The sequence below is a fragment of the Theropithecus gelada genome, chromosome X, assembly GCF_003255815.1.
Source record: "Theropithecus gelada isolate Dixy chromosome X, Tgel_1.0, whole genome shotgun sequence".
Classification (NCBI taxonomy): Eukaryota; Metazoa; Chordata; class Mammalia; order Primates; family Cercopithecidae; genus Theropithecus; species Theropithecus gelada.
Window position 1 is genome coordinate 9,828,166 of NC_037689.1, and position 24,129 is coordinate 9,852,294.

The following is a 24,129-nucleotide window of genomic DNA, read 5'->3' on the forward strand; positions in this document are numbered from 1 at the left end:
AAAATTTCCGTTTAAGTCTCATAATCAAGAAAAGGAGAAACACAGAGAGAGAGAGAAAAAAAACTATGAGAACCCCCCCCCACCCCGTGATTATCAGCGTACACACTCATCGAAAAAAAATTTGGATTATTAGAAGAGAGAGGTCTGCGGCTTCCACACCGTACAGCGTGGTTTTTCTTCTCGGTATAAAAGCAAAGTTGTTTTTGATACGTGACAGTTTCCCACAAGCCAGGCTGATCCTTTTCTGTCAGTCCACTTCACCAAGGTGAGTGTCCCCGCTCTCCCCTACCAGATGTGGGCCGCATTGGAGGAGATGGCAGGGAGGTAGGCACCGGGGGGTCAGGGGCCCTCTGGTACATTGGGATGTACCCAGCTACCGTGATTCCAGCCAGGTAAGGTCTTTAAAAAAATAATAATAGAATAAATGGCAGAAGACTTAAAGGTGAAGTACTTAATGCATGGGCAGGGGCAAAGATAAATGAATTCATCAATTGATACGTAGATGGATAGGATTTTAAAAATATGTCAGCTGCCAGTCTTTATGGATTTCAGAGCTTTGAACAACTTGAAATGCTGTCCAGGTGCAACTGAAAATTTCAACTGCATCTCTCTCATCTCTTTGTCTCTTAGCTCTTGATGCCTCTCATCCTTCTCTGTCTCTCTGCTCACCCTGTCTCGCTCTTTTACGTGTTTCTCTGCCTCTCTTTCTCCCGCCATCTGTCTGTTGCTACACTCAGACTCTCTTTCCCCGCATCTCTCCTGGCCTCTGACCATCTCCCCTGTCTCTGTCTCCTCCATCTTGACTACACTCCATCGATCTCCTTTCCTCCATCTCTCCCACTCTCTTTTCTTGCCTTCCCCCGACCCTCCCGCCATCCCAGCCAGCATCCAGCCTAGAGCTTTGTACACAGCTGGCGCTTAATAATAGTAATGTCACTGAGGACCTTTACATTTTATGAGAGTGAGCATCAGTTCTGTTCACCCTGGTAGCAGGATTGCAAGGTGCCTGGGCAAGCTGAGCACTTAACTGAACTTTGCGTGTATCACTTTAGAGGAGACCCTTGGGGTGGGGGTGGGGGCAGGGAGCACTTCACGCCATTGTCAACCATGGTTTAGCTGTGTGGACCTACCCCAGGACTGCATGTGTGTGACCAGAGTCCATGTTTAGGAAGCGAGCAGGTTGTTCAGGGCTGGGATGAGCTCGATTCTGCAGGCTTAGCATAGCGTTTGGCACACAATAAGTGCTCACGAAGTGTTAGCTATTAGTATCTCTGTAACCAAATTAGAATCATGCTATATATTGGTTTTGTTCCTGCTTTATTCAATTAATAGTAGTGTTTTTGAAGCTTACTAAAAATTGTTTGAATACATGATCTTTCCTGAGGGATAAGACTGTCCTCACATCAGCATGAACTTTGATTGATTTGACCAAGTGCCAGTTGTTGGACATTCCAGTTGTTTCTTGTTTTTTTCTATAAACTTCCCTGACTGCTTCCTTGGATTCCTGAAAAGGGAGTTGCTGGGGCAAAGGGAACATGCATTTTTAAAGTTTATGACCCTCTCTGCAAATTCTCCTTCCAAAAGATTGTCCTATTTTATGCTCCCTCTACTTAACCTCACCCTGGGTGAGTATTACTATGTTTTAATTATTTCCCAACATTACAGGTAAGGAAAACACATTATCACATTGTTGAAATTTGCATCTTTTGATTACTTTTACTGTTTGTTGGCCAGTTGTGCTTTTTTCTTATTTTTTTTTTTCTTTTTTGGTTGTCTGGTCACGTCCTTACGTCCTTACTCCTAATAGGGTGTTCATCTTATTTTTCTCTTATTGATTTGCCACAGCTGTTTATTTGGAATGGTTATTAACCTTTCATCAGCCATACATATATAGCAAATATTTTCCCCAATTCATCATTTGTTTTTTTCTATTTGTTTATGGTGTTTTTTTGTGATGCTTATGATGGTTTTATATAGTCAAATAGGTTAGTCTTTTTTTCTGTGGCTTCTGTCTCTGGTTTTGTGCTTAGAAAGTCCTTTCCCACTTGAAAATGAGATAAATGTTCACCTATGTTGGCTTCTAGTCTCTTTTATGGCTTCATTTTTTCCATTTACTATAGAGGTTAAGAGTGTGGGTACTGGAGCCAGACTGTCTGGGACAAACCCAGCGTCACCCCAAGCCATATGTGTGATTTTTAGCCAGGCACTTAACCTCTCCATACCTCCATTTCCTCATATGTACTGCAATGATTATAATAGTACCTTCCTCAGGAGTCTTTGTTTAGATTAAAATTTTTAACCACAGTAAATACTTAGCACAAGGCCTGACACACAATAAACCCAAGATCAGCATTAGGTATTAAAGCTTATATCTTGAATGGATCTGGGTATTTTAGGGTATATGATGGTGGTGACATTTCAAACTGGAGGACCATGGAGGATGGATTGTTTAACGAATGTGTCTGAGATAATTACAGAGAAGATAAAGTTATTGAATGAATAATCAGTCCATTATCCCAACAACCCCTCCCTGCCCAGTTTGAAATGTCACATTCATCACAAACTCAGTTCTCTCCATACGTGGGTCCATGTCCAAGCTTTCTGTTCTGTTCTCTTCCCCAGTATCTGTTCTTATACCAGGACCACATTGTTTTGCTGATTGTTGCTTTGCAATACAATTCAATACCCAGCCATGGGTGTCCCTGGCACCTTGTCCTTCTTTATTCTTGATTATTTCAGGCAGCATCAGTTGAACCAGCCAGAGACCAGCAAATGTTCTTATTTGAGGCAATCCTCTCGCGCATATGCACTCTGGCTCTCCATGTATGTCTCCATTTCTCTCAGTGTCTCTATCTCTTGTTCTCTCTTGCTCGCTCTTTGTGTGTGTCTCTTTGTCTCTATGTATCCCTATCTCTCAGCCAGTCCCCTGGATAGAGGGGCACTTGTCAACTTGAAGCCCTGCAGACACCTAATGACTTAACCAGACACAGTGTAGAAGGGCCCTGGCCCTCGTCGACTCCACGCCTCTCCCTGCTCAGTGTAGAAGGGCAAATTGAGGACCAGAGATCCCAGGGTCTCGCCAAAATGCAGCGGCAGAGTTGCAATCCAAGCCTAGATCTCAGGACTCTAGGTAGGACCCTGGCTCTGGCTCTCTCCTCAACTACAGGCCTCAGTTTATCCCTCAGCACCCAGAAGGGGGAAGGGGGACCTGGGCTACCATTCCCCCTTCTGCCTTCTCACACATTGGACCCCAGCTTCTCACAGGTTGGACGATCCACGATCACAGTGTGGGGCCCAGCCTCACAAGAGCTGGGCTAGGTGAGGCCCTGGGCTCCATGGGTCAGGAGGCCTAGTTGGCCAGAGCGTGGTGATGATGGAGGAATGTCAGTCAGTCAGGCTGTGTGTCCCCAGAGCTGGTGCTGGTCCCTGAAAACCTTGGTTGTGGGGCCCCTCCAGAGAGTCTGGTGATGGGCTCTGTATTGGTGAAGGCCGAGACTTTTCCAGCTCCCCCGATGAGGCCCAGGCCAAAGGCACACCAGCCTCAACCACCTCCTCCCCGTTGCCATCTCTGGCGGAGTGGCCATGTATTTGGGAATGTTGTTCCAGAGTGGACAGGGAGACTGAGGCCCTGGGGAGGCTAGCTGTGGTTCCAGGTCTGGTAGGCAAGAGGCCCTATAAAGCAGCAAGCTGCCTGACTTTCAGGTGGTTCCAGGGAGTTTGGATACCAGGGACACTGGCCCTACACATACTGAGACATTGGGACCATAGACCCCACAGTCTGTGGTTTTGAGATTCTAGGATCCTTTAAATCTAAGAAATGCTGCTCTATAATTCTGAAGTCCTGGTGTTATACTATTTGAAGACCCCAGGGGTCCCAGTATCTGTGGAGCCTGCCTGGCACTCTCAGAGCTTCAAACCTGGGTCCTCTCCACAACCCAAGAAGGGCCAGGTCTACAGAGCTAGAGGCTTGTCACGGTGGCCAGATGGACACCACATCCACTAGCACCCACGTCACCCCACCTGGGCCAAGCCTGCTGCAGGACAGGGCAGCCAATTCTCGGAACGAAACCTGTGGGGTGGGGTATCTGCCCTCTTCTCTTCCTCCGTGGTGTCGATGAAGCCCGGTGCATCCGGCCGCCATGACGTCAATGGCGGAAAAATCTGGGCAAGTCGGGGGCTGTGACAACAGGGCCCAGATGCAGACCCCGATATGAAAACATAATCTGCGTCCCAGAAACATCCCCCATGCAGCTTCTGAGAAACCCAGTCAGAAAGGGATGTCCCAACAGACAGTGCAGGAAGCCGGCTGCCCAGCCCGGCCCTCTAGGTCCCCTACCCCCAGACAGATCATCTCCACATCCCTGTCTGAAAATGTATCTATGCTTCACTGAGTCAGGCCATCCCACATGTGTTTGGGGAGAATTCTTAGCTCTGGCCAAGTGTCCAGGCAGCTTCAGAAGTGACCGCAGGCCAGCCGCATGGGCCAGGCCAGAATGGTGGAAAATATCCATTTGCACCAAAATCGGTATTAGTTTGTTCTGGCTGCTATAACAAAGTACCACAACTGAGTGGCTTCAGCAACAGAAATTGATCATCTCACAGTTCTGGAGGCTAGAGTCCAAGATCAAGGTGTTGCCAGGGTTGGTTTCTTCTGGGGGCCATGAGGGAGAAGCTGTTCCAGGCCTCTCCCCCAGCTTCTGGTGGTTGCTGGCAATCTTTGTTATTCCTCGGCTTGAAGGAACATCACCCCATCTCTGGCTTCATTCATTCACTCACCTTCTCATCTCACCAGTGCTCTCCCAGGCCCTTGTTTGGAGCCTCCACAGACCCACACTTCTGTTTCTCACGAAGTAATGTTCTAAGCCCCCAGGAGACTAAGAACTTAATACCTGGATTCTCACACTCATCTCCCTCAGCACCACAGCTCTGTCAACCCCCAGGAGGTGACAGCAAAGAAAGGAAGGAGCAACTGCTCCCCCAGAACCCTTCCATACTCCCCCGGGCTGCTCTCAGCAGCTGTGTGCCCAACTCAGTGCTGTGAGGTGGAACGGAGAGACGGAGACACACAGACACACAGACACACACATACACACACCAGAGAGTTTATAAAATGTGTACACAGAAACACTTCCTAAAGAAAGAAGTGGAGTTCTCAAGTCACTATGGGACTATGGAACTCGGCATCTGAGCATCCCCTTCTGTAATAATGGGGTTGGCTGGGCAGTCCCTTCCAGCTCTTGCTTCCTCTCAGACCAGGATTACAGGATCCTGAAAAGCCAGTGCTTCCCTCGGGGAGTGGAAGATTCTGGGGCTCAATAGAGGGGCCTGGAGCCATTGTGGAGGGCTTTCAAGGTGAGGACAATAGAAGAGCAGGCCTTGCGTGGCTTGGACAGGGGAAGAGGAGGAGTGGGCATTTGAGGCAGGGTGAGTAGGATGAGCCAGGCTCGAGGGCCAGAAATTGGAGTGAACTCTGGTGGGGATTGGGTTGAGAAGCTTCTACAGGCCCCAGCTCAAGAGACCCTGTCTCTCCTCCTCTCTGTCACTTGCCATGCTGGATCCGTGCATGATCACACTCCTGGACTCGCCTCCTTGCCCTGAGATCCAGACCCCCGTATTCAGCTGCCCCCTCAGCTCCTCCACTCACACATCTAATGCCAGACTCTTCATGTCTATCCACACCTGCACTTTTGCCCCCAATCCAACTCCCCGCCATGTCCCCCATCTCAGGTAATGTCAGCTCGGTCCTTCCAGCTGCTCAAGCTAAAACCCATGTTACTTTGACCCTCCCTCTTACCCACTACATCCAAGCTGCCAGCACTGCTCCTGATCCAGCTGCAGATTAAGTCTCAGAATCTACCCACTTCTCACCTTCTCCACTGCCACCAGCCCATTCTGTGCCAGCATCATCATTTGCCAGGACTATTGTAATAGCCTTCTCACTAGCTCCACTCACAGCAGCCAGATGAATCTTTTGAGTCCGTGCCTAGTCACTGGGGCAAAATAGGACTCCCAGGAGAAAGTCCAAGCCCAGCTCCGGCAACATGAGCAAACACAGCTTGTGCAGGGTGCGGGAGGGCCGGAGGCCTGAGGCTTGAAACAGCTCTCAAGTGGAGGGAGAAACAACCATTGCCCTCATAGAGGACACATCTACACCAGGGCTGTGCTAGCGTGGGCAGGCAAGCCAGGTGCTGGACCTCTGCACGTGGGGCGTGTGTGGGTATGCATGTGTACCTGTGTTCTTGGGTGTGTGTGTGTGTGTGTGTGTGTGTGTGTGTTTGTGTATGTGTGTGTGTCCAGAGCTGGGGTGCAGCTGTGGGACCCCTCGGGACATGTCCCAGCCAATGCCTGCTCTGACCAGAGGGGTGTCCACGTGGTTCAGGTGGTTGAGTATCTTATACCGCCCTAGCACATGTGTGACTCCTTTCCCCTATTGTCTACACAGCCTGCCCTTGGACAAGGACCCGATGCCCAACCCCAGGCCAGGCAAGCCCTCGGCCCCTTCCTTGGCCCTTGGCCCATCCCCAGGAGCCTCGCCCAGCTGGAGGGCTGCGCCCAAAGCCTCAGACCTGCTGGGGGCCCGGGGCCCTGGGGGAATCTTCCAGGGCCGAGATCTTCGAGGCGGGGCTCATGCCTCCTCTTCCTCCTTGAACCCTATGCCACCATCGCAGCTGCAGGTGAGGCCCTGGGCCCAGGATGGGGCAGGCAGGGTGGGGTACCTGGACCTACAGGTGCCGACCTTTACTGTGGCACCGGGCGGGAGGGGGGCTGGCTGGGGCACAGGAAGTGGTTTCTGGGTCCCAGGCAAGTCTGTGACTTATGCAGATGTTGCAGGGCCAAGAAAGTCCCCACCTGCCAGGCCTCAGAGATTGGAGGCTCTCCCCAACCTCCCAATCCCTGTCTCAGGAGAAGAGGAGGCCATATTATAGTCCCATAGGCATAGCTATGTGTCCCCATCCCCATGTGACAAGAGGAGAGGACTGGGGCCAAGGAGGTGAGGTGATAGGGTTGAGGCCAGCTCTGCGACTTATTAGCTGTTTGATCTTTAAAAAGTTACTCGATCTCCATAAGCCTCAGTTTCCACACGTATAAAAGGGGGACGATCATAGCATCTACCATGTGGGCTTGCAGTGCAGAGTATATGAATTAGACACAGAACACTGAGGATCAGGATGGCCTCTCACCCACCTGCCTTTCTGCCCAGCTGCCCACACTGCCCCTAGTCATGGTGGCACCCTCCGGGGCACGGCTGGGCCCCTTGCCCCACTTACAGGCACTCCTCCAGGACAGGCCACATTTCATGCACCAGGTATGGACGGTGAATGGGCAGGGAGGAGGGAGCAGGTGGGAGAACTGTGGGGAGGGACCCCAAGCCAAGCTGAACCACAGCCCACATGTGCCCCCCAGCTCTCAACGGTGGATGCCCACGCCCGGACCCCTGTGCTGCAGGTGCACCCCCTGGAGAGCCCAGCCATGATCAGCCTCCCACCACCCACCACTGCCACTGGGGTCTTCTCCCTCAAGGCCCGGCCTGGCCTCCCACCTGGTAACACCTCAGCCCATACCCCATGGCTTCACAGAACCCCTGGGTCCCCAGATCCTTGGCCGTGAGCAGTGTAGGCTATTCTGAATTGCAGTCCTCTGAGGGTCAAAGGTGTCAGGTCTCAGAGGCTTGGAAACTCCAACCTCCAAAAAAATGTCAGGTGCAGAACCTTAAAGATGCAGAATGTCAAAATCACGAAACCACAGAGCTTTACAAAGCTAGTCAAAATGTCAGCACCTGCGAATGGCCGTCTTTAAGCTTCTCTGCCAGAAGCCTGGGACTTTGGGGCCAGCAGAGCCCCCTGGGAGTCAGGGTTTTTGAGGCTCAGGAGGGTGGGAAGCTCAAAATGAGAGGCCTTGTGGGTCAAGCTCCAGAGCCCAGCCCACAGCCTCCAGAGATGCCCTGTCCCCACCCACAGGGATCAACGTGGCCAGCCTGGAATGGGTGTCCAGGGAGCCAGCACTGCTCTGCACCTTCCCAAATCCTGGTGCACCCAGGAAGGACAGGTCAGTGGACAGGGCTGGGAAGGATCCTCACCCTCCTATCCCCTCCCCTGACACCCTCTATCCCCCCAGCACCCTTTCGGCCATGCCCCAGAGCTCCTACCCACTGCTGGCAAATGGTGTCTGCAAGTGGCCCGGATGTGAGAAGGTCTTCGAAGAGCCAGAGGACTTCCTCAAGTGAGTGGCCCAGGCCTGTGCCAGTCCACTGGCCCTGGCTTGTGGGGAGAGGTCTGGGGTACAGATCTCAGCCCAGGCTTAATCCCAATAAGTAGTAAGATGAAAGAGCTAAACTCTGAGACTGTGGGTTCAAATCCCAGCTCCATCCCTGACTGGCTGTGTGACCTTGGACAAATTACTTAGCTTCTCTGGACCTCAGTTTCCTCATATGTATAATAAGAAACATTTGTTCTGTTATTTACCCCCATTTTACAGACAAGGAGACTGAGGCCAAAGAGGTTAAGTGCCTTGATCAAAATCTCCCAGTTCCTGAGTGACAGATCTGGGATTTGAACCCATGCAGCCAGGCTCCAGATTCTGCACTCCTAACTGCTTTGCCCTGCTACTCCTCATGCCAACATGCCAGCCTTATTCTACTGTCCCCAAAGTTCTAGCTCCTCTAGATGGCTGCTGCTGCCTCCCCTCAGTCCCCCCATGCCTCTCTCTCTCTCTTCTCTCTCTCTCTCTCTCTCTCACACACACACTGCACACAACCCTTAGCAGCAACCCCGCATGTCCTGTCTTCCTTGCAGCCAGGCCTTTGCACAGGCCGTCCCCTCCACCCGGAATGCCTTGCCCACTCTCACCTCCCTGGCCCATTCTCAGCTCACCACACTTCCAATATTATCTCCAGCACCCTGGCCAGGCTCAAGTGGTGAGCTCAGGCCTGACATGCAGTAGGTGCCGAGTGGCATGTGTTAAGGGAATGAGGAGTATGAGACAGAGACTGAGATAGAGAGGGGAGAGGAGCTGGGGCTCAAACAAGAGACCTCCCAGAGGGTCTGGGCCCTCCCCATTCAGAGCACTGAGCCAGGCCAGGCCTGTCATGGTCACCTGCATGGAATCTTCTCCCTACTTAGGCACTGCCAAGCAGACCATCTTCTGGATGAGAAGGGCAGGGCACAATGTCTCCTCCAGAGAGAGATGGTACAGTCTCTGGAGCAGCAGGTAATGCCAGGGCAGTGGGGGGTAGGGGACAGGGATAGTACACAAAACTTTCTGTCCACCATGTGCCAGAAACCAAGTTCACCTGGGACGAGGGCTGATATAAAGGAAGGAAGAGGAGTGGGCACTCCCAGGGAATACCGTAGCCTGGGCAAAGATGTGGCAGAGAAGGGCCAGGCTGAGGCCTCATGTTTGTGCCATTTCACAGCTGGTGCTGGAGAAGGAGAAGCTGAGTGCTATGCAGGCCCACCTGGCTGGGAAAATGGCACTGACCAAGGCTTCATCTGTGGTGAGCGACCCCAGGACTGGTGGTGGCAGACTCAGACCGCTGGGGGGCAGGGAGGAGGTCTGCAGGGTGCAGGGAACCTAACCTCACATGCAGGTCCTGAGAGCTAGGGTCCCCTGTCCCCAGCTCCAAACATGCCCAGACCTAGAAATCTGTCCCCCTCCACTTACAAACCCTCTGACCCCAAGATCCCCAAACACTGTGATCCTGAGTTGTCAAAGCAAATGCAAATAGCCAAAGACTTTCCAGGCGCAGGCTGTGCGCCAGCAGGACCAGCTATGTAACCTGCAGGGCCCCTTGTTCAGATTTCAAGATGGCGACCACAGAGCATTAAACAAAGCACAGGGTGCCACATAACCACACAGGTCACACACCCATGAACCCAGCCCTGGAGGCCAGGCACTGTTTTTGAGTGCTTTGCTGGTGGTAGTTTATTTCTCATGATGCCAATGTACAGATGAGGAAAACTGAGGCCAGGGAGGTTTAGGTGACTTTCCCAAGGTCACGATTGAGTGGTAAAGAGCCCTATTCAACCCCAGCTCATGGTCTCAGCATCAGTGGCCACATACGACATCCACACCTGCGCTGTAACAAATATGGCTCATGCTGTTTTGTGGGATTCCACTTCAGACTGGAATTTAGAAGAGGGCGTCTTTGCTTTGGAAAACACTGATTTAAAAATAAAGTGGGGCCGGGTGCAGTGTGGCTCACGCTTGTAATCCTAGCACTTTGGGAGGCTGAGGCAGGTGGATCACATGAGGTCAGGAGTTCGAGACCAGCCTGGCCAACATGGTGAAACCCCGTCTCTACCAAAAATACAAAAATTAGCAGGGCATAGTGGCGGGCACCTGTAGTCCCAGCTATTCGGGAGGCTGAGGCTGCTTGAACCTAAAAAATTAGCCGGGCGTGGTGGCGGGTGCCTATAGTCCCAGCTACTGGGAGGCTGAGGCAGGAGAATGTCATGAACCCGGGAGGCGGAACTTGCAGTGAGCTGAGATCGCGCCACTGCACTCCAGCCTGGGTGACAGAGTGAGACTCCAACTCAAAAAAAAAAAAAAAAAAAAAGGAAGAATTGCTTGAACCCGGAAAGTCGGGGGATAGCAGTGAGCCGAGATCGCACCACTGCACTCCAGCCTGGGCGACAGAGCAAGACTCAGTCTCAAAAAAAATAAAAAGTAAAAAGTGGGAAGTTTAAGCCTCTGGGTCACCAGCCTCTACCCCTCCCCCAGGCATCATCTGACAAGGGCTCCTGCTGCATTGTAGCTGCTGGCAGCCAAGGCAGTGCCGTCCCAGCCTGGTCTGGCCCCCGGGAGGCCCCTGACAGCCTGTTTGCTGTGCGGAGGCACCTGTGGGGTAGCCATGGAAACAGCACATTCCCAGGTAAGAATGGTCCTTGCACTACACAGTGCTCCCAAGCTCCTAATCCTGACAGGCTCTGGGAGGAGGGTGCAAAGGAGCTCCATGCTGCCCCTTCCCACCACCACCACCACCGCAGCTACCACCACTCAGCCTTTGGGAAAATGCATCCGCTCACAAAAGCTTCCTTTCAGAATGTTCGTGGCCTGAAAGTCCCCCATATGGTCTCGAGTGTCTGGCCCCTAGCTCTGACTCCCCTGGGGATTGGGGCCATGCCTCACCCACTCTGGACTCCAGCTACTACATTCGGCCATCAGAAGGGAGGGACCCTGCTAAGTAATTCCAGGAGCACCTCCTTTCCTCCCCTGACCAAGGAAAATCGGGGTGGATTCGCCCGAGCTCACCTATCCACTGCTATCCACCAGGCCTGGCCTGTAGGCTTAGCAGGGATGAGAGACCTTGACTGTCATCCTGGCTCTGCCATTTAACCTCTTGCATCCTTTGGTATGCAAGTTACTCCGCTTCTTTGCAACCTCGGGGAGAACTATTTTGGCAGAAGTGGTGCAAAGAATAAATGATACAACTTATGTCAGGTGCTCAGCAAACAGTACCTGTGCCCGTGGACACAGGTGTTGACGGTGAGATCTCAGGCCTGTAGACTCACCTTGTAGGGAGAGGGGACAGGGAGCTAGCTAGGAGGTCCTGCATGGGGCTTGATTCATCCCCACCCTCTGACAGAGTTCCTTCACAACATGGACTACTTCAAGTTCCACAATATGCGACCCCCTTTCACCTATGCCACGCTCATCCGCTGGGTAAGCAGGGCAGCTCGGCCCCAAGGAGGAGGAAGACAAAGATGGGGTGGGGGACCTGCCTCCCAAACTCCTGTCTCCCTCTGAGCGCCCTCAGAGTGGGTTCCTCCATTCCCAAGCCCCAGCCCCAAGGAGCCCCAAGCCACGCCTCAAATGTGACCCCTCATGCTAGCTTCACCCCAAACCTGTCCACGAATCCAAACCTAAACCACTATCCAGGCCAGAGCATGCCAAATTCTGACCCTAAACCTATCCCCTTCCAGATGTCCACCTCAGCCCCATACCTAACCCTCTCCTGGACCTATAAAATAGCCCAAAGCTAACCCCATCTCTGCACCTTGCCCTAAACATACCCCAGCTCTTACTCTAACTCCTTCCCCAGCCTTTATGCCAACCCAACCCCATCTCCTTCCCTGGCCCCAACGTACTCCAGTATGTCAATACACCCCCAGCTGGGCACCATTCCCAGCCTTTCCTTGTAACACTCATCTGACCCTTAACTTCATCACCCCATCCCAACTCCTTCATCTCAGCGTCCCCAATGCCTTCTCAGAACCTTCATCCTAGCCCCACACCTAACCCCAAACCTGAACCTCACCCCTACATGATACCAGACATTCCCCAACTATCTCTGAACTGAAGCCCTGACCTAGTCCCATCCTGACTGATAACCTCACTGCAATCATCATCGCTGACTCTGTAATCCCATTCCTGAATTCAAACTGATCAAATTCCCTGACCCTCAGCCTCACTCCACACCGAACCCCACAACTAACCTCATCCTTGCCCCGAGCCTAATCACCTAACCACGTCCCTGACATGTAAGATACTCAATAATTCAACCCATCTCTGGCTCCTGACTTAAAGCCACGTCATCCCATCCCTCACCCCTAGACCCACCTGAGTTCACCCCCAGCCTGACTCTTAACCCACCCCTTCCCTGACCCTTAAGTTGGCCTCGCCCTTTACCCCTTCCAAATCCTTGACCCCACTTCTGACCCTTCACCTTCCCCAACCCTGAAATGTCACCTCCACAGAGAACCCCAACTCCAACTCCATCCCAGACCTTTCACCTCACTTCAGCCCTAGCCCTGAACAAGACCCCACTCCCAACCTCAGTCCTGATCCGTTACCTAATCCCAGAACAACCATACCCATACCCCACATCTAACCCTGCCCGACCCGACACTTCACCCCTTTTCTAACTCCATCTTTGACCCCATGCTTCACCCCACATCTAGTCCTGTCCCTGATTATCTGCCCCCACAATTCCACCCCCATGTCAGATGGCTCAGGGTAGGTCACAGCCCCTCTAAACCCCAACTTTGGGGAACGTGCCCCTTATCCCACCCCCCAACTTCCAGGCCATCCTGGAGGCTCCAGAGAAGCAGCGGACACTCAATGAGATCTACCACTGGTTCACACGCATGTTCGCCTTCTTCAGAAACCATCCTGCCACCTGGAAGGTGAGCTCCTCTGAGGTGGCGGTGGCTGGGATGGCCTCAAGTGCCACCGCAGCTCGAAGTGGGCAGGCCTGGGGCTGGGCTTATAGGCATATTGGGGAGGAATGGGATGTGGGTTGCTGGTGGTGGCTGCTGGCCTCAGAGGTTGACGCCCACCTGCTCCCTGTCCCCGGCCTTCCACAGAATGCCATCCGCCACAACCTGAGCCTGCACAAGTGCTTTGTGCGGGTGGAGAGCGAGAAGGGGGCTGTGTGGACCGTGGATGAGTTGGAGTTCCGCAAGAAACGGAGCCAGAGGCCAAGCAGGTGTTCCAACCCTACACCTGGCCCCTGACCTCAAGATCAAGGAAAGGAGGACGGACGAACAGGGGCCAAACTGGTGGGAGGCAGAGGTGGTGGGGTCAGAGATGACAGGCCCTGGATGTGCCCACAGGGAACAAGAAGTGAGATTTCCACTGTCTTGCCTGCCAGGGCCCCTGTTCCCCCATTGGCAGCCATCCCTCCCCCATCATATCCTTTGCCCCAAGGCTGCTCAGAGGGGCCTCATTCCTGGCCCCAGCCCCGACCTCTGCCCCAGACACACCCCCCAGTCGAGCCCTGCAGCCAAACAAGAGCCTTCACAACCAGCCACACACAGCCTGCCTCAGCTGCTGGCACAGATGACTTCAGGGCTGGAAAAGTCACATAGACACACAAAATGTCACAATCCTGTCCCTCACTCAACATAAACCCCAAAACACAGAGAGCCTGCCTCAGTACACTCAAACAACCTCAAAGCTGCATCGTCACACAATCACACACAAGCACAGCCCTGACAACCCACATCCCCCAAGGCGCACACCCACAGCCAGCCTCAGGACCCATAAGGGCACTGTCACACGGGTGTGCCCAGAGGCCTACACAGAAGCAGCGTCAGTACTCTCAGGATCTGAGGTCCCAACACGTGCTCACTCACACACACGGCCTGTTAGAATTCACCTGCGTTACCTCACGCATGTGCACACGCACAGCCCCACAGTGGGTCTCGAGTCCCATGCAGACATACACAGCCACACACACTGACTTGCCAAAAATATCCCGTTGTCTCCCCTGCCACTCACCTCACTCCCATTCTCTGAGCCCTGATCCATGCCTCAGCTTAGACTGCAGAGGAACTACTCATTTATTTGGGATTCAAGGCCCCCAACCCACAGTACCATCCCCAATAAACTGCAGCCGAGCTCCCCACATGCTGGACTATCACCCCATATAAGGGCTGTGGTCAGTGGGCAGGGGTCTGGGTCCAAGGCTGCAGCAGGAGGAACTGGGCAGTGGAGGAAGTAGCTAGGGCATGTGCTTGGCCACTGCCTCTAGCACCCCAAATCCCTGCCTGAGGCTGGGGAGAGACCTCTGCCGGCAGCTCCTCAGGCCTCCCGGACCCGGCCCAGGAGGCCAGCGTTCTCCTGGCGGAGGGCTCGGTAGTCCTCCCGGATCTTCTCCAGGTTGCTGAGGGTCTTCTTGCCCAGCTCTGTCTCGATCTGAGGCAACGTGAACACATGCCCCCTCAGCGCACACACAGCCCCTTTCCCAGCTCCTGCTCGCCAGCCCCCATCACAGCTACTCTGGGCCCCTCCCACCACCTTCAACAACAGCCTGCTCTGTCCCATGGCCAGGACTCACATGGTGTTCCCTCTACCCAAAGCATCCTTTGCCATGTGGCAGGATTCCCCCTACATCTTTAAACTGAAGCCTTTGCCCATGGCCCTGGGAGGCAGGAAGGAGGGCCCTTGGGGTGGAAGCTGGGGCTCACAGTAGGCCACTTGCCTGTCCCAGGTCACAGGCACAGGCACTAAGGGGCAGGGCTGGGTGTCCAGCCATAGGCTGTGTCTGGCTCCACGGCCTCTCTCAGCATAACCTGAGCAACTGTCCCCCCGCCTGCCTTGGCTCCCCATCCTGCCCCCAGGCCTTACCTGCTCCTCGAGGTCTCGAACCTCCCGCATGATGGTGCCTGTGTCCTCAATGGTCTGGATGAGCTGGCTGCAGTTCTGGGGACAACAGGAGCAGAAGGCTTGCACCCCGCCCCACCCACCCCCAGCAGCCCCACCCCAGGCACATGTCTCCCCTCACCTCATGCAGGGCAGCTAGATACTTATAGGCCTTCCGAACAGCATCGTCCTTCTTGGCATCCTGACCAGACACAGGGACCTCAAAGGTATCAGTGGACTGCCCTTGACCATCTCCATGCCCTAAGAAGGCCACCCTCTCCCACCACCCCACTAGCTTCATCCTCCATGAAACAAAGCCAGCCCTGGGCATCAGTGCACCTCCAGCCTCGCACAGGGCCTGGGTCTGGACCCCAGCCAGCCCGTTAGCAGATGCACAAGGCAGCAGCCCAGCCTCACCCCACTCACCCCAGCCCAACCTGCCCCACACCTTGAACACAAGCTCATCAGTCACCGCAAACGTCCGGTCCAGCTTCCCAGATAGGGAGTTGATTTCCTTCTGAAGCTCCTTCGTGTCAGACAAGATCTGGCAGACACCATGGTGGCCATGAGCCCCTGCCTGGGGCAGGCTGGCTGCAGTGGAGGGTCCTCATGTGCACCAGACAGGGACTGTGTCACTGTGTCAGGGGTGACTGGGATGGATTGTGTGTGACTATTCTGTGTTAGAGTGCGACTGGACAGCTCCGCCTGAGGGTGTGAGGTCCCTGTGTGCAGCCACACTATGCCTGACAGCCCACATGACCCACCCTCCGTGGCCCTGGCGGCGTACCTTGGTGATCTCTTCCTTCTGCTTCCGGATGTTGCCCACGATCTCCAGGATGCGCTGGGTGTAGGCTAGCCGGGACACATCTCTGGGCAGAGTCTCCAGCTCTGACACCTAGGCAGGGACATAGCAGGCACTGCCCCAGGACCTGCCCCCCACCCTCCTAAGCTACCCAGGTCCCTCACACAGGCCTTACCAGCTGTTTATAGACCTCCTCCTTCCTGCGGGCCTCTTCAGCAGCTGCCCGGACACTCTGGTGCAGTTCTTGGATCTCTGCCAGCCGTCGAGAAGATTCCAGCTGCCAGGAGCCCACAGGCAGAAGACAGTGAGCAGAGCACAGGGATGGCCCCCTAGAGAGGGAACGAGTCTTCCCTGGCCTGCCCACAGCCCAGTGCCCCACTGCTTACCTCTCTGCAATCCTGCAGCTTTCGGAGGTGGCGGTACTCAGCCAGGAGTGGGACCCGGTGCTTCTCCCACTGACCCGCCAAGTGGATGACCCGCTGGGCACTATTCTCCACCACAAGCTGGTGGGGGGTGGGTATGTGTCACACAGGCTGGGCCCTCCAACCCCGCCCAGCCACGCCCTGCCTCTCCCCCCCCAGCCACATCCCCAACCCCACCTGCAGCTTGGCAAGGTTGGCAGCCCCATCAGGCAGCAGCTCCACCGTGCGGCTCTTCAGGCGCAGGGCCTGCTCACGCTCCGCTGTGCTGAGCTCGCTCTGCCGGCACTCAGACTCTGCCTGGCCCGCGGACACCCAGTCACATGCCACAGCCCCCATGGAGCTCCACAGATGACTGTACACCCCCGTGGCCCCCACAGGCCTCTCTGACAGCTCCACGCTGGTGCCAAGGACCCCGAGGACCCCCTAATCCCCTGTCCATGCAGACCCGTGTTGCCCCACAGATGCCCACAGACCCTCTGAGGACCCCTCAATCCCCTGCCCATGCAGACCCACGGTGCCCCATAGATGCCCACAGACCCTCACCCCGGCCTGATTCTCACAGCCACCCTCAAGAGGCCCACGGATCCCCAACGGCTCTCAGGAACCCTTCTGCCATGTGCAGACCTCTACAGAGCACCTCTTGTCCCGTCTAGTCCCTCACACCCTGAGACCCTCCTTCTGACCTAGCCCAACGTGCAGCCCCTCCCCCTCCCCTCACCTGCACAAAGCTGACGCCCAGGGTTTTCATGTCGGCCTCAACCTCCTCAATGCTGCGGTTCACTCCTTCCAGCTGCTCCCGAAGGGACTCGAGCTCCTGTTCCTGAGCTGCCCATGTGTCCTGGGAGGCCCAGGCCAGTCAGGGTTGGGGTGTCAGGCCCAGTAGACAAGCAAGGGCCTGGGACACCCCCCCTCCAACCCACTCTGCTCACCTGTTCAGGCCGCCGGGAGGTAGCCGGCACATCTGACACCTGAGTGGCCTGGGTCTGGGGCTCCTAGGGGAGTGACGGGGGCATCCTGGTTGTCGGGGAAGGCCCTTCCTCACGTGGCCCAGCCTCAGCCTCCCCTGAGAACTGCCCCCAGTGCAGCATGCGTGCCCACTTAAGCACTGATGGCGGCTAGACTGTGACTATGTGGGTAAAGGCACCATCTGCAACCTCAGGCCAGAGTGCTTGCTCATGGAGAAAGCTCCCTGACCCTGACACAGCTCCTACCCACCTGCCCATTTCTCAAGCCTCAAATGCCCATGAGAAGGATGGGGGGGCCCTCAGAGTGAACATCTTAGGACAGAAGATATGCTCAAAGGAAACTGCCTGAGGAAAGGGGGTGTTGCCCCAAGAACACCCCCACACCCTTGCATGGTTCCCACCTATTCACATTTTCTCCAGTCAAGTCCCTAAGAAGCTAGGGGACCTCTGGGTACCCACCCGCAGTGGGCAAGGGCCTGTCCAGTGGGAACACAAGAACCTGTGTGTGGATAAAGGTGTGGCGCTGACACAAAAAGCCACCCTCCAAGCCTGCCACATCCAGCCACACATCCCATGTCCTCAGGTGCACCCACCAGATGGAAGGTGAACTTCTCTGAGTGCGTGAAGCGGGAGCCCTTAGGAGCACCAGTCTTGGCCCCAGCACCCCAGGCCTGCAGCAGCTCTCCCAGGTCTCGGGCTTGTATGGGGGCCCCAAGCAGGCCCCAGCTTTGGCGCAGATGCTCAGTCAGTTGCTTCTGCAGCCGCTGCCGCTGAGCCCGTGTGTCCTCCTTGGGAGAAAAGGCAGGGGAAGCAGAAGGATGTAGGGGCCCACCTAGCACCCAAGGCCCTGCCTCCTCCAAGGACCCCCTGACAAGAGTATACAAACAAGTCATCCCCACCCTCCAGCCTTCCCACTAAGGCAGGCCCTGCTCTGCTCTACTGCTCCACCAGCCCGGGATCTCCTTGAGGAAAGGGGTCTCCTCTTGCTCACGTACTTCTCTCCACCCACTAAATCCCCATGCTGGAGAAGAATGTGGGAAGAGAGCGGGGTGAGCCTAGAGCCCCCAAATCCAAGAGAATCATAGACAGGTTATCAGGGGACAGAGCAGAGACAGGGAATCAAAGGTACCAGGTACAGAAGGAGGCAAAGAGAGAGAGGCAAGAGAGGGACAAGAACAGAGAGTTTCAAGATAACTGGGAAAATCTGATTATGAACTCAGTGTTGGATGGTATTAAGATATCATTGTTGGCTGGGTGCAGTGGCTCATGCCTGTAATCCTAGCCCTTTGAAAGGCCAAGGTAGGCAGATCACCTGAGGTCAGGAGTTCAAGACCAGCCTGGCCAACATGGTGAAACCCCAACTCTACTAAAAATACAAAACTTAGTGCACTCCACCTCCAGGAGGTGGAGGTTGAACTGAAGTGAGATCTCACCATTGCACTCCAGCCTGGGCAACAGAGTAAGACTCCGTCTCAAAAAAAAAAAAAAGAACAAAAACCACAAGATATCATTGTTAACTTCATTAGCCATGAAAATGGTCCAGTGGTTACCTTGAAAACTGAATGTCCTCATGAGTTAAGAGATGTAATCCTAAGTATTTAGAGTTGAAATGACATGATGTCTGGGATTTGCTTTAAAATAATACAGCAACGAAGAAAAATTTGGGAGAGAACAGATGAAGAAAAGTTGGCAAAATGGCACATAGGATTCACTAGAATATTCTCTCCACATTTATGTTTGAAAATTACTATAGATTATAAAAACAGAGACAGATGGCCGGGCGTGGTGGCTCACACCTGTAACCACAACACTTGGGGAGGCTGAGGCAGATGGATCACGAGGTCAAGAGATCGAAACCATCCTGGCCAACGTGGTGAAACCCCGTCTCTACTAAAAATACAAAAATTAGCTGGGCATGGTGGTGCACACCTGTAGTCCTAGCTACTTGGGAGGCTGAGGCAGGAGAATCACTTGAACCTGGGAGGCAGAGGTTGCAGTGGGCCAAGATTGCGCCAATGCACTCCAGCCTGGGCGACAGAGGGAGACTCTATCTCAAAAAAAAAAAATAAAAATAAATAAATAAATAAGACACAGAGGTGAAGACAGAGAAAGAAAGGACAAATAAGAAAGTGGACAGACCAGGAGGGTGCCGACACAGAGGTGGAAAAAAAGAGGGACAGACAGAGATGTGGACACAGAGGAAGACGGGACAGATAAAGAGGCAGACAGAAGGAGAGGGGGGCCAAATACAGAGGTGGACAGAGAGGAAGAGGGGACAGATATAAAGGTGGACAGAAGGGGAGGGGTACTGATACCCAGGTGTACAAAGAGGAAGAGAGGACAGAAATACAGCAGAATGCGGGGAGGGAGAAAGAGAAGTGGACAGGAGGAAAAGGGGACAGATAAAGAAATGGGCAGAGGGAGAGGGGTGACAGAGAGGTGGACAGAGAGAAGGAGGGGACAGATGCAGAGATGGACAGAGGGGAAGAGGGGACAGATACAGAGATGGATAGAGAAGAGGGGACAAAGAGGTGGATAGAGAAGAGGCGGCCGGGCACGGTGGCTCATGCCTGTAATCCCAGCACTTTGGGAGGCCAAGGTGGGCGGATCGCTTCAGGTCAGGAGTTTGAGACCAGCCTGGTCAACATGGCAAAACCCCGTCTCTAAAAAAAATACAAAAATTAGCTGAGCGCATGCACCTGTAGTCCCAGCTACTCAGATGCCTGAGGTAGGAGGATTGCTTGAACCTGGGAATTCGAGGCTGCCTTGAGCCCTGATCATGCCACTATAGTCCAGCCTGGGTGACAGAGCGAGACCCCATCTCAAAAAAAAAAGACAGAAGAAGAAGGGACAGATAAAGAGATGGACAGAAGGGAAGGAGGGACAAATACAGAGGTGGACAGAGAGGAAGAAGGGACAGATAAAGAAGTGGACAGAGGGAATGGGCAACAGATACAGAGATGGACAGAGAGGAAGAGGAGAGAGATGAAGAAGTAAACAGAGGCAGAGGGGTGACAGATATATAGGTGGACAGCAAGGAAGGGGACAGATACAGAGGTGGACAGAGCAGAAGGGGACACAGATACAAAGGTGCCCAGAGAAGAAGAGGGAACAGATAAAGTGGACAGAGAAGGGAAAACAGATAGGTAAAGAGAGCAAGAGAGAAATTCAGTACAGAAATGAGGAGACAGGTAAGAAAGAGAAGCAGCAAAAACACAGAACTAGAATAATGGGGACAGGCAGAAATAGTGCAAAAACCTAGAAACCGGAAAAATGAACATCAGTGACAAGTGCAGAAACAGAGAAAGAGTAGGGCCAGGCACGGTGGCTCATGCCTGTAATCCCAACATTTTGGGAGGCCAAGGTGGGCAGATCACCTGAGGTCAGGAGTTCGAGACCAGCCTGGCCAACATGGCAAAACCCTGCCTCTACCAAAAATATAAAAATTAGCCAGGTGTGGTGGTGCAAGCCTGTAATCCCAGCTACATGGGATGCTGAGGCAGGAGAATCACTTGAACCCGGGAGATGGAGGTTGCAGTGAGCCAAGATCATGCCACTGCACTCCAGCCTGGGTGACAGAGCAAGACTCCAAATAAATGAATGAATGAATGAATGAATGAATGAATGAAGGCAGGTATCCGGATTGCTCCAGTTGCCAGGAATCTCATGCACATTATTCAGTCTAACTACTACCCTGAGAGGAGAGCACTATTACTATCCGATTTTTTAGCACAGGAAACCAAGGCTCTGAGGAGGGATACTGACTTGTCCCAGGTTCTCCTTTTTTCTGACTCCAGTGTTCTTTCAGGTGGGGAGCTGGGTAAGTGCACACAGAGGGGAAACAACGGAAGGGAGGGACAAAGTAGGGAAGGAGAGGAGCACAGGACCAGCGGGAGCATCAGTGAGCAGCAGCCCGGACAGCAGGGAGCCAAGCATCCGGCTGTACCTGGGGTGGGAGGCGGGATGTCCGGGGGACCCAGTCCTCATCCCCTGGCCGGTCCCGGCCCGTCTGCTGGCAGAGCTGCAGGGCATGGTGTTCGAGGAGTGAGGCCACCCTTCCAACAGGCTGAGGCACCTGAGTAGGGACTGGAAGCAGCAGGGGACTCGCCTGGAACTCCCGTGGCTCTGGAGGCAGGAACAGAGTCAGCTGGCCCTGCCGCATGGCAACGCTATGAGGGTCCCCCCCACCTTCCTCCTCACCCCTCCCCACAGCCTCATGCTCACCGCCTCTGGAACTCAATTCGGGCACGACCAGCCTGCTGGCACGGAAAGGCTTCTGGAGGGCTGAGCCCTGGTGGGAGAGCAGGCTCAGAACCTCCAGGATGAAGTGGGAAGAGGGTCGCCAGGGGTAGGGGGCCAAAACCCTGGGCACCCGGACAGGGACAAGAGAAGATCCACGGGAATCGGGGGTCCCACCTGGAGGTGCTGCAGCTTGGGAGTGCGAAGGAGGGGCGGGACCCAAGGCAGTGCCAGCTGGTCCCGAATTTGGCTCCCGATGGCCCGGAGGAGAATAGCTGAGTCACCTATGGGGGATGGGAAGGAAGTGAATCAGGTGACAATGCTGCAAATCCAAAAGGGTATACCCTAGGAGACCAGCCTCCACTCCTGACCCCCATCCAGAGATACACATCTATCCAGCTTGCGTTCTCACGTTCAGTCATTCAACAAACACTGAGCACCTACTCTGTACAGGTCGCTGTTCTAGACACTAGGGCTACTTCATGGAACAAACTGGATAAAGGTCCCTGCCTTCAGGGAGCTGGCAAGCTAGCAGAGGAAAGAGATCATGAATAGGATTCTGAGTACCATCCAGACTGCAGCCAGGCGGGGATCAGGAGAGGGCTTTGGAGAGGAGGCTAACCTCAAAGAGGTAAGGGAGTGAACCATGAGGATACCTAGGGGAAGGGTAACCCATGATACAAAGGTGCAGAGGCGGGAGTGTACTGAGGTGTGTTTGAGAAGGACCCAGGAGGCCCAAGTGGTTAAAGCAGAGTGAGAGAGAGGGAGGGCACAGGGGTTGAGTCAGGGAGGCCCCTCCCAGCACCAATGCACCACCGGGGTCAGCTCAACCTCAGCCCCCTGCCCCCTGCCCTGTAGCCCCTCTCTGATGCCTAATCCTCCTGCCTAGCTCTCCTGAAGGCACATACCGCCATCCCTACTCATCAACCTTTTCACTACCTCTACCTCTCTCAGCCCTACAGCCCCCAGAAGGCCCTCCTCTCCCCTCACCACCCCAACCCACACCCCAGACACCCAGTACCTGCAGGCTGGTCTGCATCCTCAGAGGCATCAGTGGGCAGACGCTCAGCCAAGAAGAGAAGCAGGTCTCGGAGGTCAGGTTCACTGGGGTAGAGGAAGTTCTGATAGCCAAGCTCCAAGGGATAGCCCAGGTCCTGAGGGTTGGTGGGGGGCCATCAGGAAGCAGGCAGGGTCCTCCTGCCCTGGGAGACTTGGGCCTAGGCTGAAAACACTCCCACTCTCTCACTAACCACCACCCTCCCAATCTCCCCCGGCTCCCCAAGGCCTCTGGGCCCTGTGGGGAGCCACAGAGTGAAGACAGTCAACGCTACAGAGAACAAGAAACAAGATTAAAGCTTTGGCCTTTCTATGACTCAAAATCCAGAGGCCATAAAAGAAAAGATGGGTACTTTTGAATGCATGAAAAGAAAGAAAATATTTAAAGAAAAATATAATAAGCAAAGTCAAAAAAAAATATTTGGAGCCCATATCATAGGTAAAGAGCAAATCTACCTATTATAGAAAGAGTGCCTAAAAATAAACAGGCCAAAAAGACCAGATGCACAATAGCTCAGAGCAAAAGGACTCATGAGGGTTCTGGATGGGGACCGAGGAAGCAGGCCAGGAGAGAAAGAAAGCCTTTTCCCTTTTTCTTTTTTCTTTTTTTTTTTTTTTTGAGACAGGGTCTTGCTCTGTTGCTCAGGCTGGAGTGCAATAGCGTGATCTTGGCTCACTGGAACCTCTGCCTCCTGGGCTCAAGTGATCTTCCCATACAGCCTCCCGAGTAGCTGGAATTACGGGTGCACACCACCACACCCGGCTAATTTTTGTATTTTTAGTACAGACAGGGTTTTGCATATTGGCCAGGCTGGTCTCAAACTCCTGGGCTCAAGCAATCTGCCCACCTCGGCCTCCCACAGTGCTGGGATTACAGGTAGGAATCACCACACCCAGCCTACAAAAGCCTTTTTCTTCCAGAGTTGCCACTGCTTTAGAACTGCATAGCCTCTGAAAGCAGACTTCCTGGATTCAAACCCAAGCTTTGCCTCTTACCAACTATATGGCCTCAGGCAGATCACTTAACCCCTCTGTGCTTCACTTTCTTCATCTGAAAGAGGGTATACCAACAGTATATACAGCAGAAGGTTGTCCTGAGAATTAAATGAGTTAACGCCATGTTATTTACCACAGGGCCTGGCACAGGGTACACTTAGAAGCCATCATTATTCTATACTTAGGAGTATAGTGGGTCACAATGCAAGATATATTTATTTTGGAGGCTCAAGGTCAAATAAGTATGAAAACCACTGGCTTTTAAGGTATTTTATGGGCCGGGCGCGGTGGCTCACGCCTGTAATCCCAGCACTTTGGGAGGCCGAGGCGGGCGGATCACAAGGTCAGGAGATCGAGACCACAGTGAAACCCCGTCTCTACTAAAAATACAAAAAATTAGCCGGGCGCGGTGGTGGGCGCCTGTAGTCCCAGCTACTCAGGAGGCTGAGGCAGGAGAATGGCGTGAACCCGGGAGGCGGAGCTTGCAGTGAGCCGAGATCGCGCCACTGCACTCCAGCCTGGGCGACAGCGCGAGACTCCGTCTCAAAAAAAAAAAAAAAAAAGG

General features: G+C 53.9%; 2 protein-coding genes across 4 annotated transcripts in view; one reads left to right on the forward strand and one right to left on the reverse strand.

The window, feature by feature from the left end:
* On the forward strand, positions 1-14,349 carry FOXP3 (forkhead box P3). 2 transcript variants are annotated; one of them, XM_025373471.1, is made up of 12 exons: positions 1-265; positions 6,443-6,674; positions 7,202-7,306; positions 7,405-7,543; positions 7,959-8,046; positions 8,116-8,220; positions 9,120-9,207; positions 9,413-9,493; positions 10,720-10,870; positions 11,585-11,661; positions 13,023-13,124; positions 13,305-13,499. In XM_025373471.1, exons 1-12 carry the CDS (start codon positions 66-68, stop codon positions 13,452-13,454), a joined length of 1,518 nt encoding a protein of 505 aa, XP_025229256.1. In that variant the 5' UTR covers positions 1-65; the 3' UTR covers positions 13,455-13,499. The 2 variants fall into 2 exon arrangements, with proteins under 2 accessions (XP_025229256.1, XP_025229257.1); XM_025373472.1 differs by lacking the exon at positions 7,202-7,306 and having other exon boundaries at positions 107-265; positions 13,305-14,349.
* CCDC22 (coiled-coil domain containing 22) overlaps positions 14,259-24,129 on the reverse strand; it is a 15,220-nt gene continuing 5,349 nt past the window's right edge. Inside the window, exons 3-17 of one of the 2 annotated variants that reach the window (XM_025373469.1) lie at positions 22,534-22,666; positions 21,690-21,796; positions 21,498-21,564; positions 21,220-21,398; positions 17,867-18,061; positions 17,238-17,300; positions 17,027-17,146; positions 16,486-16,605; positions 16,273-16,389; positions 16,062-16,163; positions 15,872-15,979; positions 15,533-15,628; positions 15,227-15,286; positions 15,070-15,144; positions 14,259-14,637 (exon numbers count right to left, since the gene is read on the reverse strand). In XM_025373469.1, the coding sequence (XP_025229254.1) occupies positions 14,524-14,637; positions 15,070-15,144; positions 15,227-15,286; positions 15,533-15,628; positions 15,872-15,979; positions 16,062-16,163; positions 16,273-16,389; positions 16,486-16,605; positions 17,027-17,146; positions 17,238-17,300; positions 17,867-18,061; positions 21,220-21,398; positions 21,498-21,564; positions 21,690-21,796; positions 22,534-22,666 (1,656 nt within the window). In that variant the 3' untranslated portion in view covers positions 14,259-14,523. The remainder of the gene's footprint in view (positions 14,638-15,069; positions 15,145-15,226; positions 15,287-15,532; positions 15,629-15,871; positions 15,980-16,061; positions 16,164-16,272; positions 16,390-16,485; positions 16,606-17,026; positions 17,147-17,237; positions 17,301-17,866; positions 18,062-21,219; positions 21,399-21,497; positions 21,565-21,689; positions 21,797-22,533; positions 22,667-24,129) is intronic. The other variant, XM_025373470.1, reaches the window with a different exon arrangement.

What these genes read in the sequence shown, in the direction of transcription:
- FOXP3 (XM_025373471.1), top strand. Translation starts at nt 66, where the DNA reads ATGAGAACCCCCCCCCACCCCGTGATTATCAGCGTACACACTCATCGA. An exon ending in GAGCCAGAGGACTTCCTCAA is followed by an intron (nt 8,221 to 9,119) that starts GTGAGTGGCCCA and finishes CTCCCTACTTAG; the next exon opens with GCACTGCCAAGCAGACCATC. An exon ending in TACAGTCTCTGGAGCAGCAG is followed by an intron (nt 9,208 to 9,412) that starts GTAATGCCAGGG and finishes GCCATTTCACAG; the next exon opens with CTGGTGCTGGAGAAGGAGAA.